Source organism: Fusarium musae, chromosome 1 (genome assembly GCF_019915245.1).
Source record: "Fusarium musae strain F31 chromosome 1, whole genome shotgun sequence".
NCBI classification, from domain to species: domain Eukaryota; kingdom Fungi; phylum Ascomycota; class Sordariomycetes; order Hypocreales; family Nectriaceae; genus Fusarium; species Fusarium musae.
The window spans coordinates 2,191,935-2,204,445 of NC_058387.1; the positions used below are offsets into that span (position 1 = coordinate 2,191,935).

A 12,511-nucleotide genomic window follows, 5' to 3' on the forward strand; every position below is an offset into this window, starting at 1 on the left:
TCCAATGCACAAACTCACAACCGCGCAAACATAACGAGCTACTACTGCGCCTTTTGCAACACTAGGAACTAACGTAGCAACAGTGCCACTTATCTTTGTCAATTCCGTCATCATCCTTTATGAGCTCATACTTGGTTGATTAGCGGAGTGGCCACATACATGGCGCAGCTGTAAAAAGAGGACACGGTAGACTTTTCTAGGCATCAATGGAGTCCGGCTAATCTTGGAACTGGAGTTTTTGTCGTTGATATGAATTACGGGAGGCCATGCGTGGGAGTACTACTCTTTGATATGAATACGATATGGAACGAGGCGTGACGAGATGCGGAACCCTCTTCATGATATAGTAGTGAATGTAATCTTATTGCGTACGTGTAATGCTGAATTGAACATGCACATAATGTTTCGGACGTCATCTCCTCAGTTCGCTCATAGGCGTCTTATCTCATTCGAAATATACCAAATAGCTAAATGTATAAGGGCCTGTCTGAACCCAAGAGGGCTTCCGAACAGGACCTCCAAACACCCACGTATAATACAACTGCCACGCTATGGGTGGCCTTGTTCGGCTCTCGGTCAACATTTATCGACCAAGCAACCCCGTTCGAGCAGTAATAACCAAGCTTGCCTTCTGCTCCATGCATGCATGTTCCATCTTCTACTTGGTACCTTCTGTAATTAGGCCTTCTTGCCTTCACATAATGCAGGCTATGGCAAACCTGTTTTCCCTGAGACTAAGGACAACAAAATGCCAGAGACCCGAATGCTGAATGCTTTTGAGGAACACCGTCGCCTTATTATGCTCTTATCTCATGCAGTGAGTGCTTCATTCCAAGCGCATGGGTATCCTGCCATCCACTAACACCCCCTGGCCACAAAGATGCAATATATTTCAAGTTTCCTCTTCCCATATGTAGACGTGATAGGTACGTGCATGCATGTTGGAATTACGAAAGTAAATTCGTGCTCTTTTTACGTCCCAAGCTGAAGCTTAGGCGATCCTTGAGCTTGTCGTGTTTATCGCCTGCATCGCCGTTAGGCGTATCAGGCGTTTGCCCAGCCGATTTGTCTTTGTGGAAAAGCGAGAAACTTCTCCTCGACATAGACTTGCTGCCGCGTTTGGTTCGGTCGAGTATTCCATTGCTCTGAGGTGTTCCGTTTTCTTTCTTTCTTGCTTCCTCTTCTTGTGCTGCAGACTTCTTGCTAGCCTCCAGCACTTTGGCTAGTTCATCGTTCTCATTTCGTCGTGCCTGTATTGCTTTGTAGTTGTCTTCTCTTCGTCTCTTCTCGTCAACCTTGGCCTGTCTCTCTCGCTCCTTTTCCGCAAGTTTCTCGGCCTTCTCAGCAGCTTCGCGCTCCTTCTTCTCTCGTTTCTTGTCCTCTTTCGACTTGACTTCTTCTTTCTGCGTAGTGACACGAGTCAGGCCATTTGTTGCAGCTGCAGCGGCTGCTGGGGGCGAAGGATCCGGGTGGGGAGCTGAAGGCATGGCTGGTGCCGTACTGGCATGGGCAAGATTTGCCATCGACTCGTGATGCGTCAGGGGCGACATGGGCTGCGTTGCTTGCCGTCTTAGAGGTGCCGTATCTGATTTTTCCCCGTTCTCCTGAGCCAGATTGGCTGCTTCGCTAGCGAGTTTTACCTCCTCCATGCCCTCCTTTTCTTGCTCTTCTCGCACTTTCTCGAATGTTGTTTCCTGGTAGAACAAAACGTACGCGGTTGCCATCCCTGGCTTGTCACCGAAGAAGTTGCGGACAAAATTCTTGTCCACCGGCTCAACCATCTCGTCGTCAAATAGGATCCATCCCCTGCCCGGCACCTTGATGATGGACACGTAGTGACCATGGTAGGCATTACCACCGATGTGGACCACTACCGCATACAGCTCATAGAGGCGATCCGGGTCTTCGGCATTATCTGTCGTGTTGAACATCCGCAAGTGATATGGATATACGACCCTGTGAAAGAGCTTTTGCAAGCGACTGTAATCTTCGGTATACTTGAACCGCTTCAAGTGGAGCGTCAAGATCTTGGGTAACCGCTTCACCTTCATTCGCTTCTCGGCCTCCTGAAGGCCACCACAATGGTCGCAATGGAACTTGTTTCTCTCACAGAGCATCTCCTCGGCTGAAAACTTCCTTAAGCAAGATGTCACTGATGAATGCTCTTCCAAATCAATGGACAAATCAAGAAATGTCTCATCGCGCTGAGAAGCAGTCTCGCAAGTCAAGCACTTGGTTTCTGATGTGAGAACGCCCTCAAAAATGTCATGGACCCATCCTGTTGCTGGGGAACTTGACCCAGCTACATGGTTTACCATGGCAGATCCAAGAGCGTGTCCCACTGAAGTTGCCAGGCCATCAATGCCGTCAGCTGGTGCCTGCAACTGCATCTGGCGAGCTGTGCTCTCAACGCTGTTGATGACATCATTCAGCACCAAGCCATAAAACTCATGAGCGTCCTGGTGCATTGAGTTTCGAAACATCTCATTGTCGCGCTTGAATATCTCGAGGAATCGTTGGGGACTGAGGACTCCTGTGTGGGTGTTGCTTTCCAGCAACGCCAGGAAAATGTCCTTGAGTCCAGTAAACGTGCATTCATTCATGCCATAAGAAGTGGCATTCTCTCGTGCCAATTCCAGGATAGGCCCTTTGATCATGGCTTGTTTCTTCTTGTATTCGGGCGTATCAGGTTTGTCTTCAGGTCGAACGCCAACCTGTCCAGGCAACTGTTGATTCATGGCCTGTCGTTGCTTGATCACCTGCGATGTACTTAGGCCCTTTTGTTTCGGCAGGGTCTCGACAGGGTCAGTGGGTGGAGGTCTGATAGTGATGGGAACCTTTGGTCGGCTGCCGTTTGTCTCCGAGGGCATGATCGGGGGGTAATTGACAACGTTGTTCCTGAAGGATTCGGAATAAAACAGAGCCTGAACGATCGAGTTACAGTAGCTACACAAAAAGTCAGCATCGTAATTTGGCTGTATGATGCCTCACCCAATTCGCACCATGTGTTCCCAAACTATTTTCACGTTAGCCTAGTTCTTGCGGTGGTAACGTATCGACGATGATGAAAAATAACAATAACTCGGGCAGGAGTAGGTAGGGCTCGACGTACATTTTCGAGGCCGAAAAAGCGATCGACGCCGTCGTCTCGAAGGGGCGCTGCATTCTGGAGCATCTTCTCGAGCGGCGTGAGGTCGAGCACGGGCTCTTCCTTCTTCTTCGCGACAACATCTTGCTTGCTGGGTGTAGTGGTCGTGGCCTGTGAACCGAAAGCGAGAGGGATTTTGTCAGTCATGAGAAGTAATCTTGGCGCAACTTAGAGTGAGCGAGAGGAGATGGGGTTGGGACAGTCCAGGGCAGTGGAACAGGGAGCGAGTCCAAGACATACAGTGCCAGAACCCTTTATTTTGTTGAAAAAGCCGGCCATGGCGATGTCGTGATCTCTTCAGTTGGAGCAAAGTAATTCAGTCGGAAAGCCGTTGATGGGTAAGCCGATCGAGGGACGTTATCAAGGCCGACCCGCACGCAACAGCTGCGCAGCAGCAGCAGCACTCAGCGAAGACGATCGCAATTGGGACAAGTGACCATTCGCGAATGGCTTCGTATCTTCTAAAATGACCAAAGAGTCGCGCAAGACGGGAAAATTGAGAAATCGCAAGCCAAGTCGGTTTTAGAGTTGCCGAGTGAGCGAGGACGGATTATGGCGCTGGTGTTGGCTGCTGGGCGTCCTGGGGAAAGCGAGGCGTGGGTATGTGGCGTGGATGCGATAGCGCCGGAGGGAACTACTTGCGGTGATCTAAAAGCCGAGCCGGAGAAAAGAGACAATCAATGGTCTTGGCTAGAGAGAATCAGATATAGGTCGTTACGAAGCGAATTCAAAGGCACTTTGAGATGGATGCAAAAGAGAGGTGTCAAGTTGCTAAAGCTGCAAGAGAGAAAAGGCAAGCAAGACAGCTACCAACTGCAGGTAGACTGACTGACTACCTTACCTACCGACCTTTGGTAGAACCACAGGCGCAGTCGAGGCAGGTAGGGATGAAGGGTGGCGGGAGGATGTCCTAGTACAGGAGAGGTCGAGTCTGGGGGAAGTAATAGTGGAGGAGGAGTGACCTTGACCCAGGCTGCCAGGTCAGGTTCAAGAAGGAGAAGGATGGATCAGTGGCCTCGTGGTTGGATGGTGCCGTGCCCCAACATGGTAGGTGCTGTAAACTTGTGAAGTCCTACCTAGACTACTAACTTATGTTATCGATATTTTGGCTGAGGTATGTGCCTCTGCAGGATTTCACTTTTCAACGGCGTCGGACCATGTATAACATGAACAGTACATAACGGTCTCCTGGGCAAAAGAAGTCATGATGAGATTAGAGCCTAAACAAGCCGCCTATCGGTACGTACAGAACCCGTTGACAAAGCCCACCCGGATATTTCCTCTTTGGCGCACAATTATTTGACAATGGTTGGATTGAGTGATCGATACCTCCAGCAACCTTCTACAGCCGGAACTGTTGCCGTCTCGACTCTCCTCTCCTGCATCGAGCTACGAAAAGGGCCCAGCTCGCGCAAACCCCAGTTTGCCTAGACCACCGGAGCCCCCAAATGGCCCCCCCCAACTCACTAGGCCGTCATGATGGTGCCTCGCGTGTGGGTCCCCCAGAAAATACCATCCCAGAATCAGAACTAGAAACGGAGCGCGTTAACTCGATTGCTGTGTCCTGGTTAAATCATAAGGCAGGTAGAGACAGACACCGCTCTCGGGGTTTCAGGAGGTGCTTGTCCGAAGAGCTGGTAGCTTACCGCTGCCAAGTGCTTTTGATCACATAAGATGACATCTACGCCTTTGCTCTCTAAAGTGGCTAAACGACATCATTGTTGAGGAGGGTCCTGCTCGAGTTTACCTTTACTGGGGTCCAAGGTCTGGCTGATGATTAAACGTGGTGTGGACGGTTGATAGACGCCAGACAGTGGCCCCATGTCTGGGATCCATTGACTGTTACGGTAGAGCCAAACGCTACCACTAAGAAATAATGACATGGATATGGAGTTTAGAACAAGCTTCGGATTGACTAATGTGAGATATCGAAACGAATATGAGTGAGAGTTGGATAATGAGCCCAATATATAAAAAGTGCCAGGACGGACAGGTTCCTTCAAGGAAGGTACAAAAGGGAATTGCTTCAATGGATTTGAGTTGATAGCCCCAATGGAAGCTGCGATCCAAGTTCTGGTCTGTCTAACCCTTTTCTTTGACTGGATGTAGAATTCGTCAGGCTGGTCCTTAAGGTTCCATCGGAGGAGCATCGACCTTGTCTCCTGCATCCCCTCCCGTCCAATCTTTGAAATCGTTAACGGCAAGACCGATGCAAATGATAGTTACCTGCTTCTAAATCAGCAAATAAACTTCTTCCACGATGACTACAGAAAGCGAAAATTCTTCATCTTCTTCCCATCTGACATCGATGGTCAACATCTAAGCAGCCCACGTCGGCATCGATCACCGAAAACTCCGTCGCACATGTTCCCGATACGCTCTGCACTAACATTTTACCCCAACGGCTTTTGTGATTCGAGAACACTGTTACGATTCGAGGGGATATAATAGCACAGGTACGAAAAATGTGTTAACTACCTTTAGCCGCAACCGACGACCAGTTCTAAACTCTAGCGTGTGTATTCGAGTCTCAACATGTTAACGTCAATCTTATTAGCACCAACTTACACTGTTGCTGCAGATGCGGTAAATAACGAACAGCGCCACAACTCTTCGGCTACAAAGCCCCCCCGCCAGGATAACCTGCTAAACCCTTGGTACCACGAGAGATCGTTGCCCTTTCATTAGTATCACTTTTAGCCGACCCGAAGACGACGACTCTCAGTTTCTGACTGGAGGCTGAAAATGGTAGACTAGAGCTTTCAGCACTCTGCCACAACCGGACACCCAGGGAGACTAGCTACCGCCAAGCCGGATACATTTCTTGGATTATGTGTTTGCTGACTGAAGTAACATTCGCCTCATTGGAATATCCTTGGCCAACCCTCTAGGTTGGACGCCATCCGATATGTCTGTCTTGTTCCTGAGGTGGGCTGGGCTAACTAGTTAGACTGCGATCCCCCCTCCAAGATGTCAAGTCTAGGTGGTCTTGGATTCCTGGCACAGCATTTCCGTTTGGTGGAAATGTTTGTCTTGTCTGTAAAGATGTCTAATCATGCAAAGCTACGCGCTCTTTATTTGGAGCGTTAATCACAGGCGCTCCCTCTTGTCATTCTCCATGAACAGAGCAAAAAGCGAGGCAAGACCAGATTTACTCCCTCGTCAAACCCCTGCTCCTTGGCATTGTTAAAACAGATATGGAAGCTGACTGACAAATGATTAGTTCTCTGGCTCCTCTGGGTTCCAACACGTTTGTCATCTATGAGAAGAATTTCAGCATTGAACATGGCTACTAAATACAGCTTCATTGTGTTTTTGATCCGATCAACTCCACCATGAGTATTCCATAAGTCATCGACATTGATGCTCACCAACCGAAGGCAACCCCTCATTCGAAGCGTTAGTTTGACTCGGATTGTGGGGTTGCCATGCTGCACATCCCCCGTACCCACCCTGCAACTGAACTGTCACCAATCACTAGATCACTCGTTCACAACCGCGGTGACGGTATCCTATCAGTTTGGTCTACCTCCCATCCTGATCGCCATCAGTCGGCCCGTTACTGTTATTATGCCTTCTTATGCTTTGAATAGGCACAGACACTGGAAATAGCAAAACAGCAAATGATCTCCTGACTGTAACCATCCAATCCATGGGACATGACAGCTTGTGTTGGCAGGTTGGCTAGGAACTTAGGTACGGACCTATAGTCCTTATTTATCCAGGGATATCCGGTTTACTCACGTGCGCCGGTCCCGGAAATGTTGCTGACTGTTGTTAGCTGTCTTGGATATTGGCTCATCTCACCGCTGTTGGTTGACTGACTGATTGGTAACTAGAACAATCAAACCCTCGGCATACCATCTTTTCCGACCCCCGAGGAGTTTCGTTTAAATGGATATTCTTCTCCAGTTTACATCAATCGTTGAAGCCAGTGTTGCCAGTTCATCCTGACTGTGTCAGTTCCTCAATGCTGATCCAATATTTTAGGTAGCAGTGAGGGGATATAGAATATCGGCGAACCATTGCTAGGCCTATGGCCAGTGATGATGCCACCCAAACTGCACCTGCACCAAGGGGAGAAGTGTTCTGGAACAAGCGTCAGTTCCACTAGCTCTCTGTAGTTTCGTAACCAGCCACGCATCACATTGCATCAACGCACGCAAACCGCGCCGTTCCCCACGGTGTCCACCCATCTCGATCATGTACCATGACGGCATTATATGTGCTTGTTTGGGCAAAGTCCTCGATCCGCTCCAGCACCTAGACTACTGAGTAATACCTCTCACTGAAACACCGATGTTGAATGCAGCCAATGTCAAATAAAGTTGTCAAGCGCTGGATTTGATATAAGTGTTGATTTCATGGCATTAGTGTTAAACATCCATCCTTCTAAACTGAAGTATTGCATTAGTGCGTTGTAAGTTATCAGACCTTCAACCGGAGATGGAATGCCGGTATTACACCAGACCCTCTTTTGTCAGCTCGCTCATGTTTCCATACAATCATCAACCAAAAATGTGAGCAGCACAGCCGGTCTTCGTTTATGTACAGATCACATAGCAGAGGATGAGTAACGTAGAAACCCCCGAATTCACGTCCCTTGGCGATTATCACTTTGCCTGGCTGCAAACTTTAATGTGTTCTTCAGATCGCCCATGCAAGAAACTAACGGATTGGCGTGCAAATCTCACGGATCGGATCGGATTAAGCGTAGCATGCTTCCGTCAACACTATACATACTTACTGTGCATAGTTGCTCAAGACCCAAGTCATATTCAGACAAGGATGGCTGCTGATAAGCTGCGTGCTCCCAGGGTCCAGGCAGGCTGTTCCACATAGATCCGATCATCCCGATGGTAAATATCACTCAGTCTGTTGCTTGGGATCCAGCACTCTCGTAGGAATGGTTTGTTTATTGGCCTATCAACATTGTCTCTCCCAATCCACTTGAACGAACAGAAAACGAATGCCCACCAAAAAGTCCCTGACAACTATGGCGCAAGCGACTCGTATGCATTGGCAAGGGGAGCCGGTATAGCCTACTCCTGCTTCTGGACTGGGGGTGGAGCACCGCCAGTGGTAGGAAGACCCATAAAGATCTTGAAGTAGTCCTTCATGCGTCGTTAGTAAACAAGCCCGAAGGAATATCCAGCCGCTATCGAGATTGCGCAGGAGTACTTACATAGATCATCCACTGAAGTCCGGTCAGAGTACCGATCATGACAATTCTTACGGGGAGACCATTCCATAGGCCACCGAAACCAATGTCCTTGTATATTCTGCTCATGGCACTGCCGAAAGCCTCACCAGGTTGGCGGTTGGAATTCAACTTGCTGACCATAACATCGGCAGGGTGGGAGACGATGGCGCATAAGATACCGGCCAGGTAACCACCAGTAAAGGAGACACCAGTCTGTGCAGCCTTGCTATAGTCACTCTTTTGCCCGGGCAGACGATCGTAGATCATCTCAACAATGGTTTCAAACGAGGCAAACTTCATCATTGTATAGGGGATCTGGCGACCCCATAGCGGATATAGGCCTTTGTATAGGCCAGCGACACCTTCCTTGCCTGTGATGGCGCTGATACCTTGAACTGTCCCGGTGTAGGGGTTAGGGATCGAGCCTTGCATACGGACCTTGACGGCCTCGAAGGGGCAGAGGGCAAGATCAGCGAGGAACTCAGCAGAGGCAGAGGCTGCAAGATAAAGACCAGTCTTGTACTTATGTGCAGCTTCGGGACCAGCCATATCAGAGTACGTTTTCTTGAAATATTCGTACCAACCATACTTGAAGGCGCCTTGGGCAGAGTAGCCAAAGAGGGTTGGACTCCAACCTGTGAAGATACCACGAACGCCTTCAGCGCGATAGATCTTGCCCCATGCCTGAAAGTTACTGGTGTAGAGTTTTGAGTCAACTTGTCGACGGGTTTTCACAAGATCCAAGGGAGTTACGGCAGCGTGAGTGAGACCCTGATTCTGATGAGTACAGTTTCTTCATGCTGGGAATTGGTAGACGGGGAAATATTCCTCGGCTGAACACACCAAGATGGACACTTACACAGGCCATCAGACCACCAAAGGTGCAGGCGGCATAGTACTTTCCAGAGTATAGCTCGATCTTTCCGGCCTTGGCTTGAGCTTTTGCGCTCGCCTTTTCAAATTCGGCTGTCGCCTCGGCGCTCAGCTCCTTGGCTTTGCCCTTTGCATCTTGTATGACGGAGGAGTAAGCGGGAAAGAGCTCAAGGCGAGCCTCATAAGGAGTACGGGGCTTTGCTGAGAGGGGACTGTAGACCGTTCCCTGGAGGACGTCCTTGGATGGGTGCAACGTGGACATTATAGCAGTCCGGTACAGGCGGCGATGCTCTACCAGTCCAGCGTGTTAGTGATACTCGTGTAAGTCAAGGGTGGAGCTGATCTATTGATACTCTAAGCACGAGGACTGCGTAATATGATTGCAGTGATAAGCAAGGGGAGACAAAGAAAAGGCGCAGATGTAGGTGCACGAAATATGATCTGCCCGATGTAGCCGGCTGTTGATACAATGCGACTCGGGGAAAACGGTTGCTGCTGTTAAACGCACCTGATATGACCTTTCAGCTCCAAGGAGAGAGCTTTAATCCACAAACTATTACAGTGTAAATAGGTATCGAGAGAATAACGCAGGATGATTTATAGGTAGGTATGAGAGAAAGAAATCAGGAAATGTCCAAGAAAGGATGGTGTAGTACGTTATCTTGCGGAGTTAAGGTGGTATGCGACGTCCAATTCCGTGAGTACCTCAACGGGGAGGATGACGCTTGTGCCAGTAACAGGCACATTTGAGCGGGTGATGACATCACGCTTATCACATCTACCTTCCATCTTAGATGGGCTTTTCTCATATCATTCATAATGGGGACACTCGACTGGTTCTATCTCACCAATGTAATTCACTCTGTCAAGATTGGCTTCCACCTACCTAGGTATGCTTCGCATTTGATATACAATTCCACTTAACTCAGATGGATCTCTGTTGAACGCTAATTAAGAACTCTAGCGGGATGATCCACGGCCTGCAGATGGGGCTTGTTCCCCGGAGCTGTGGAGATACATAGGTATGTAGTAGCTAGGTAGAGCTCTGTTGCCATTAAATCCCGATGTGTGATTTATTTCGACACTAGATATAAAATACGTGGGATGATAGAATAAATGAGGCATAATCCCGCTAATATCCGTCATATTCCTGTCATCTCGAACCAAGCATGTTCAATTATTCAACTTCAAACAAGCTACCCATGCCCCTAGTTTTTGAATCTAATAGTTATAGTAGCACCAGAGATAGAGTCTCTTGGCTGAGAGAGAAGTGTTTGTCGATTCACCATTGAAATGACCCATGTCATGATGCTAACAAAAAAGCTCCCATTTTTTCCTCTCTGCCCCACCATACCTAACTATTAGAGCATTTTGCGTGACCCCAATAGGTGACTGACCATATAGAATCCTGCCCCGCGATCGCTTCAACTCCCCAACCTTTCAAATTGAACCAACTTGTGCACCAATCGCTGCCAAACTCTTCTCCCAGACAGTTTAGAATAGCTATTGTATATAAGATGGCTACTGCTACCGCCACTACTGCCACCACCACAACATCGGGTGCGACACAGCCCTTGGTTACAAAGTGGTCTTCTCGATATCGTGGGGTATGTACTTCTCATGACACCACTTTGCGCTCCAGGCTATAGGGAGATAGCTTCTATGGAGAATGCCATTCCTTCGAGCTGCGGCTAATGCATCACAGGCCACTGTCGAAGACCTCGACCCCCCGGCTGCACTCTCACTCAACCCCTCCGATGCCATCTCTCTCGCCCTCATGTCCGCCTTTGAGCGCGACTACACGCATCTTACCGTCGTCGACGCCGACACCCGCGCGTTGCTAGGCTACATATCCATCCCTCACCTTCAGTCCCTTCTCGACTCAGGCAAGGTCAAGCCCGAAGATCAGCTCTCGGCTGCCATGACACGCTTCCAGCGCAAGGGCCGTACCTACCGGGTCATCACGATGGAAACGACCCTCGAGGACCTTGAGAGCTTTTTCCGTGGCGGCGTGTCCGATGGACCCTGGAAGCAGGAATTCGCTGTTATCACGGATGAGAAGAGGAGGTTCGTCTTGGGCGTCGCGACAGTACAGGACCTCGAGGAGTTTGTGAAGCGAAGACCTGAGTAAAGTGGTTATTTTTAGCATGTGATATCAACGCCAGAGCTGGGACCCGAATACCGAGGAACAAAGACCGCGGGAATATAGTGCAAGGGGCAAAGGGAAAACAAGAACCAAGCATCATGGATGGGCGTTAGGGAAACAAATGGCCTGGGCATCCTGGATTCATGGGGGACTACAGCAGGCTCATAACAGCCAGCCAGGCAGGAAAGCTGCTTTCAACATAGCGCGATATGTGGGCTATTACACATTGGTGAACACAAATGTTGTGTGGTGGTGCAACTGATCCAGTTGCATAGAAACTCAGTTTAGGATGACTTCATATCGGTCTGTCAAATTATATTTGTCTCATGAGCAACTATTACATGAGTCACTGAGCAATAATCAAGCATTGTGACCGCCGGTCGTCTATACTAGGTCAAGTAGTGTTCTGGAGTAATTAATCCCATCTCTAAGCCTGGTAGTCGTAGATGAGCTTGGCGGTGACCCTCTTGTCACCCTTGGTCACCAAGATGTGCCTCACATATCTCCTCTCGCCGTTGATCTCCTCGAAGCCCCAGATCTGATTGGCGACCCAGCCGTTGTTGACGCTTTCAGCAATGCTCTGGACGAACTTGCCATCGCCCTCGGTAAGCCAGCCAGTCTTGAGGAAGTCCTCCTCAATCTCATCGAGAGTGACGAACCTGGATCGACCCCTGACGGCACCGAAGAGCCAGTCCGAGTGCTCACGGTTGTTGAAGTCGAGACAGCGGTTCTCTTGAGTGCTGCTCAGGCCAGAGGCAGACTGGGTGATGTCGATGTGGGTGAAAACGTCGGTGGATGTGTTGGGGGGCTTGGGAGGGGCGTTGTACTGGTTGATATCAAGGCTGATGGTGGCCAAGCCAATTCCCTTACGAGTGAGGTATCCGATTCCCTGTAAGCTGAGGATGGGCTCAGAGCTGTCGGAAAGAGTCTTGTTCTATTGCGAGCCACTGTCAGTAACAAGATACAGGGGGTACATAATGTGGAAGCGGGGGAGAGCAGCATACGAGAACCCATTTACCACTGAGGTCAGAAATGGTCTTTTCAGCGGGAGCAGCCATTGTTGTGTTGCGGTTGCGGTTGATGGGAATATCAAGATGTGGGTATCCGTATAGATGTTGTTTGAGGAGAAAGAAGAAGAAAA

The 12,511-nt window shown here is 49.3% G+C and overlaps 4 protein-coding genes across 4 annotated transcripts; 1 reads left to right on the forward strand and 3 right to left on the reverse strand.

Moving 5' to 3' along the window:
• Positions 1–947: 947 nt before the first annotated feature.
• J7337_000661 (uncharacterized protein) lies at positions 948–3,295 on the reverse strand (the record flags this gene model as incomplete). The annotated part of the gene is made up of 2 exons (XM_044818409.1): positions 948–2,924; positions 3,113–3,295. The coding sequence occupies 2 exons, from the start codon at positions 3,293–3,295 to the stop codon at positions 948–950; spliced, it is 2,160 nt and encodes a 719-aa protein (XP_044686111.1).
• A 4,895-nt stretch (positions 3,296–8,190) lies between these two features.
• J7337_000662 (uncharacterized protein) lies at positions 8,191–9,486 on the reverse strand (the record flags this gene model as incomplete). The annotated part of the gene is made up of 3 exons (XM_044818410.1): positions 8,191–8,262; positions 8,334–9,122; positions 9,211–9,486. The coding sequence occupies 3 exons, from the start codon at positions 9,484–9,486 to the stop codon at positions 8,191–8,193; spliced, it is 1,137 nt and encodes a 378-aa protein (XP_044686112.1).
• Positions 9,487–10,741: 1,255 nt separating this feature from the next.
• J7337_000663 (uncharacterized protein) lies at positions 10,742–11,355 on the forward strand (the record flags this gene model as incomplete). The annotated part of the gene is made up of 2 exons (XM_044818411.1): positions 10,742–10,831; positions 10,882–11,355. 2 exons carry the CDS (start codon positions 10,742–10,744, stop codon positions 11,353–11,355), a joined length of 564 nt encoding a protein of 187 aa, XP_044686113.1.
• Positions 11,356–11,797: 442 nt separating this feature from the next.
• Positions 11,798–12,428, reverse strand: J7337_000664 (uncharacterized protein; the record flags this gene model as incomplete). The annotated part of the gene is made up of 2 exons (XM_044818412.1): positions 11,798–12,304; positions 12,375–12,428. 2 exons carry the CDS (start codon positions 12,426–12,428, stop codon positions 11,798–11,800), a joined length of 561 nt encoding a protein of 186 aa, XP_044686114.1.
• Positions 12,429–12,511: the final 83 nt, after the last annotated feature.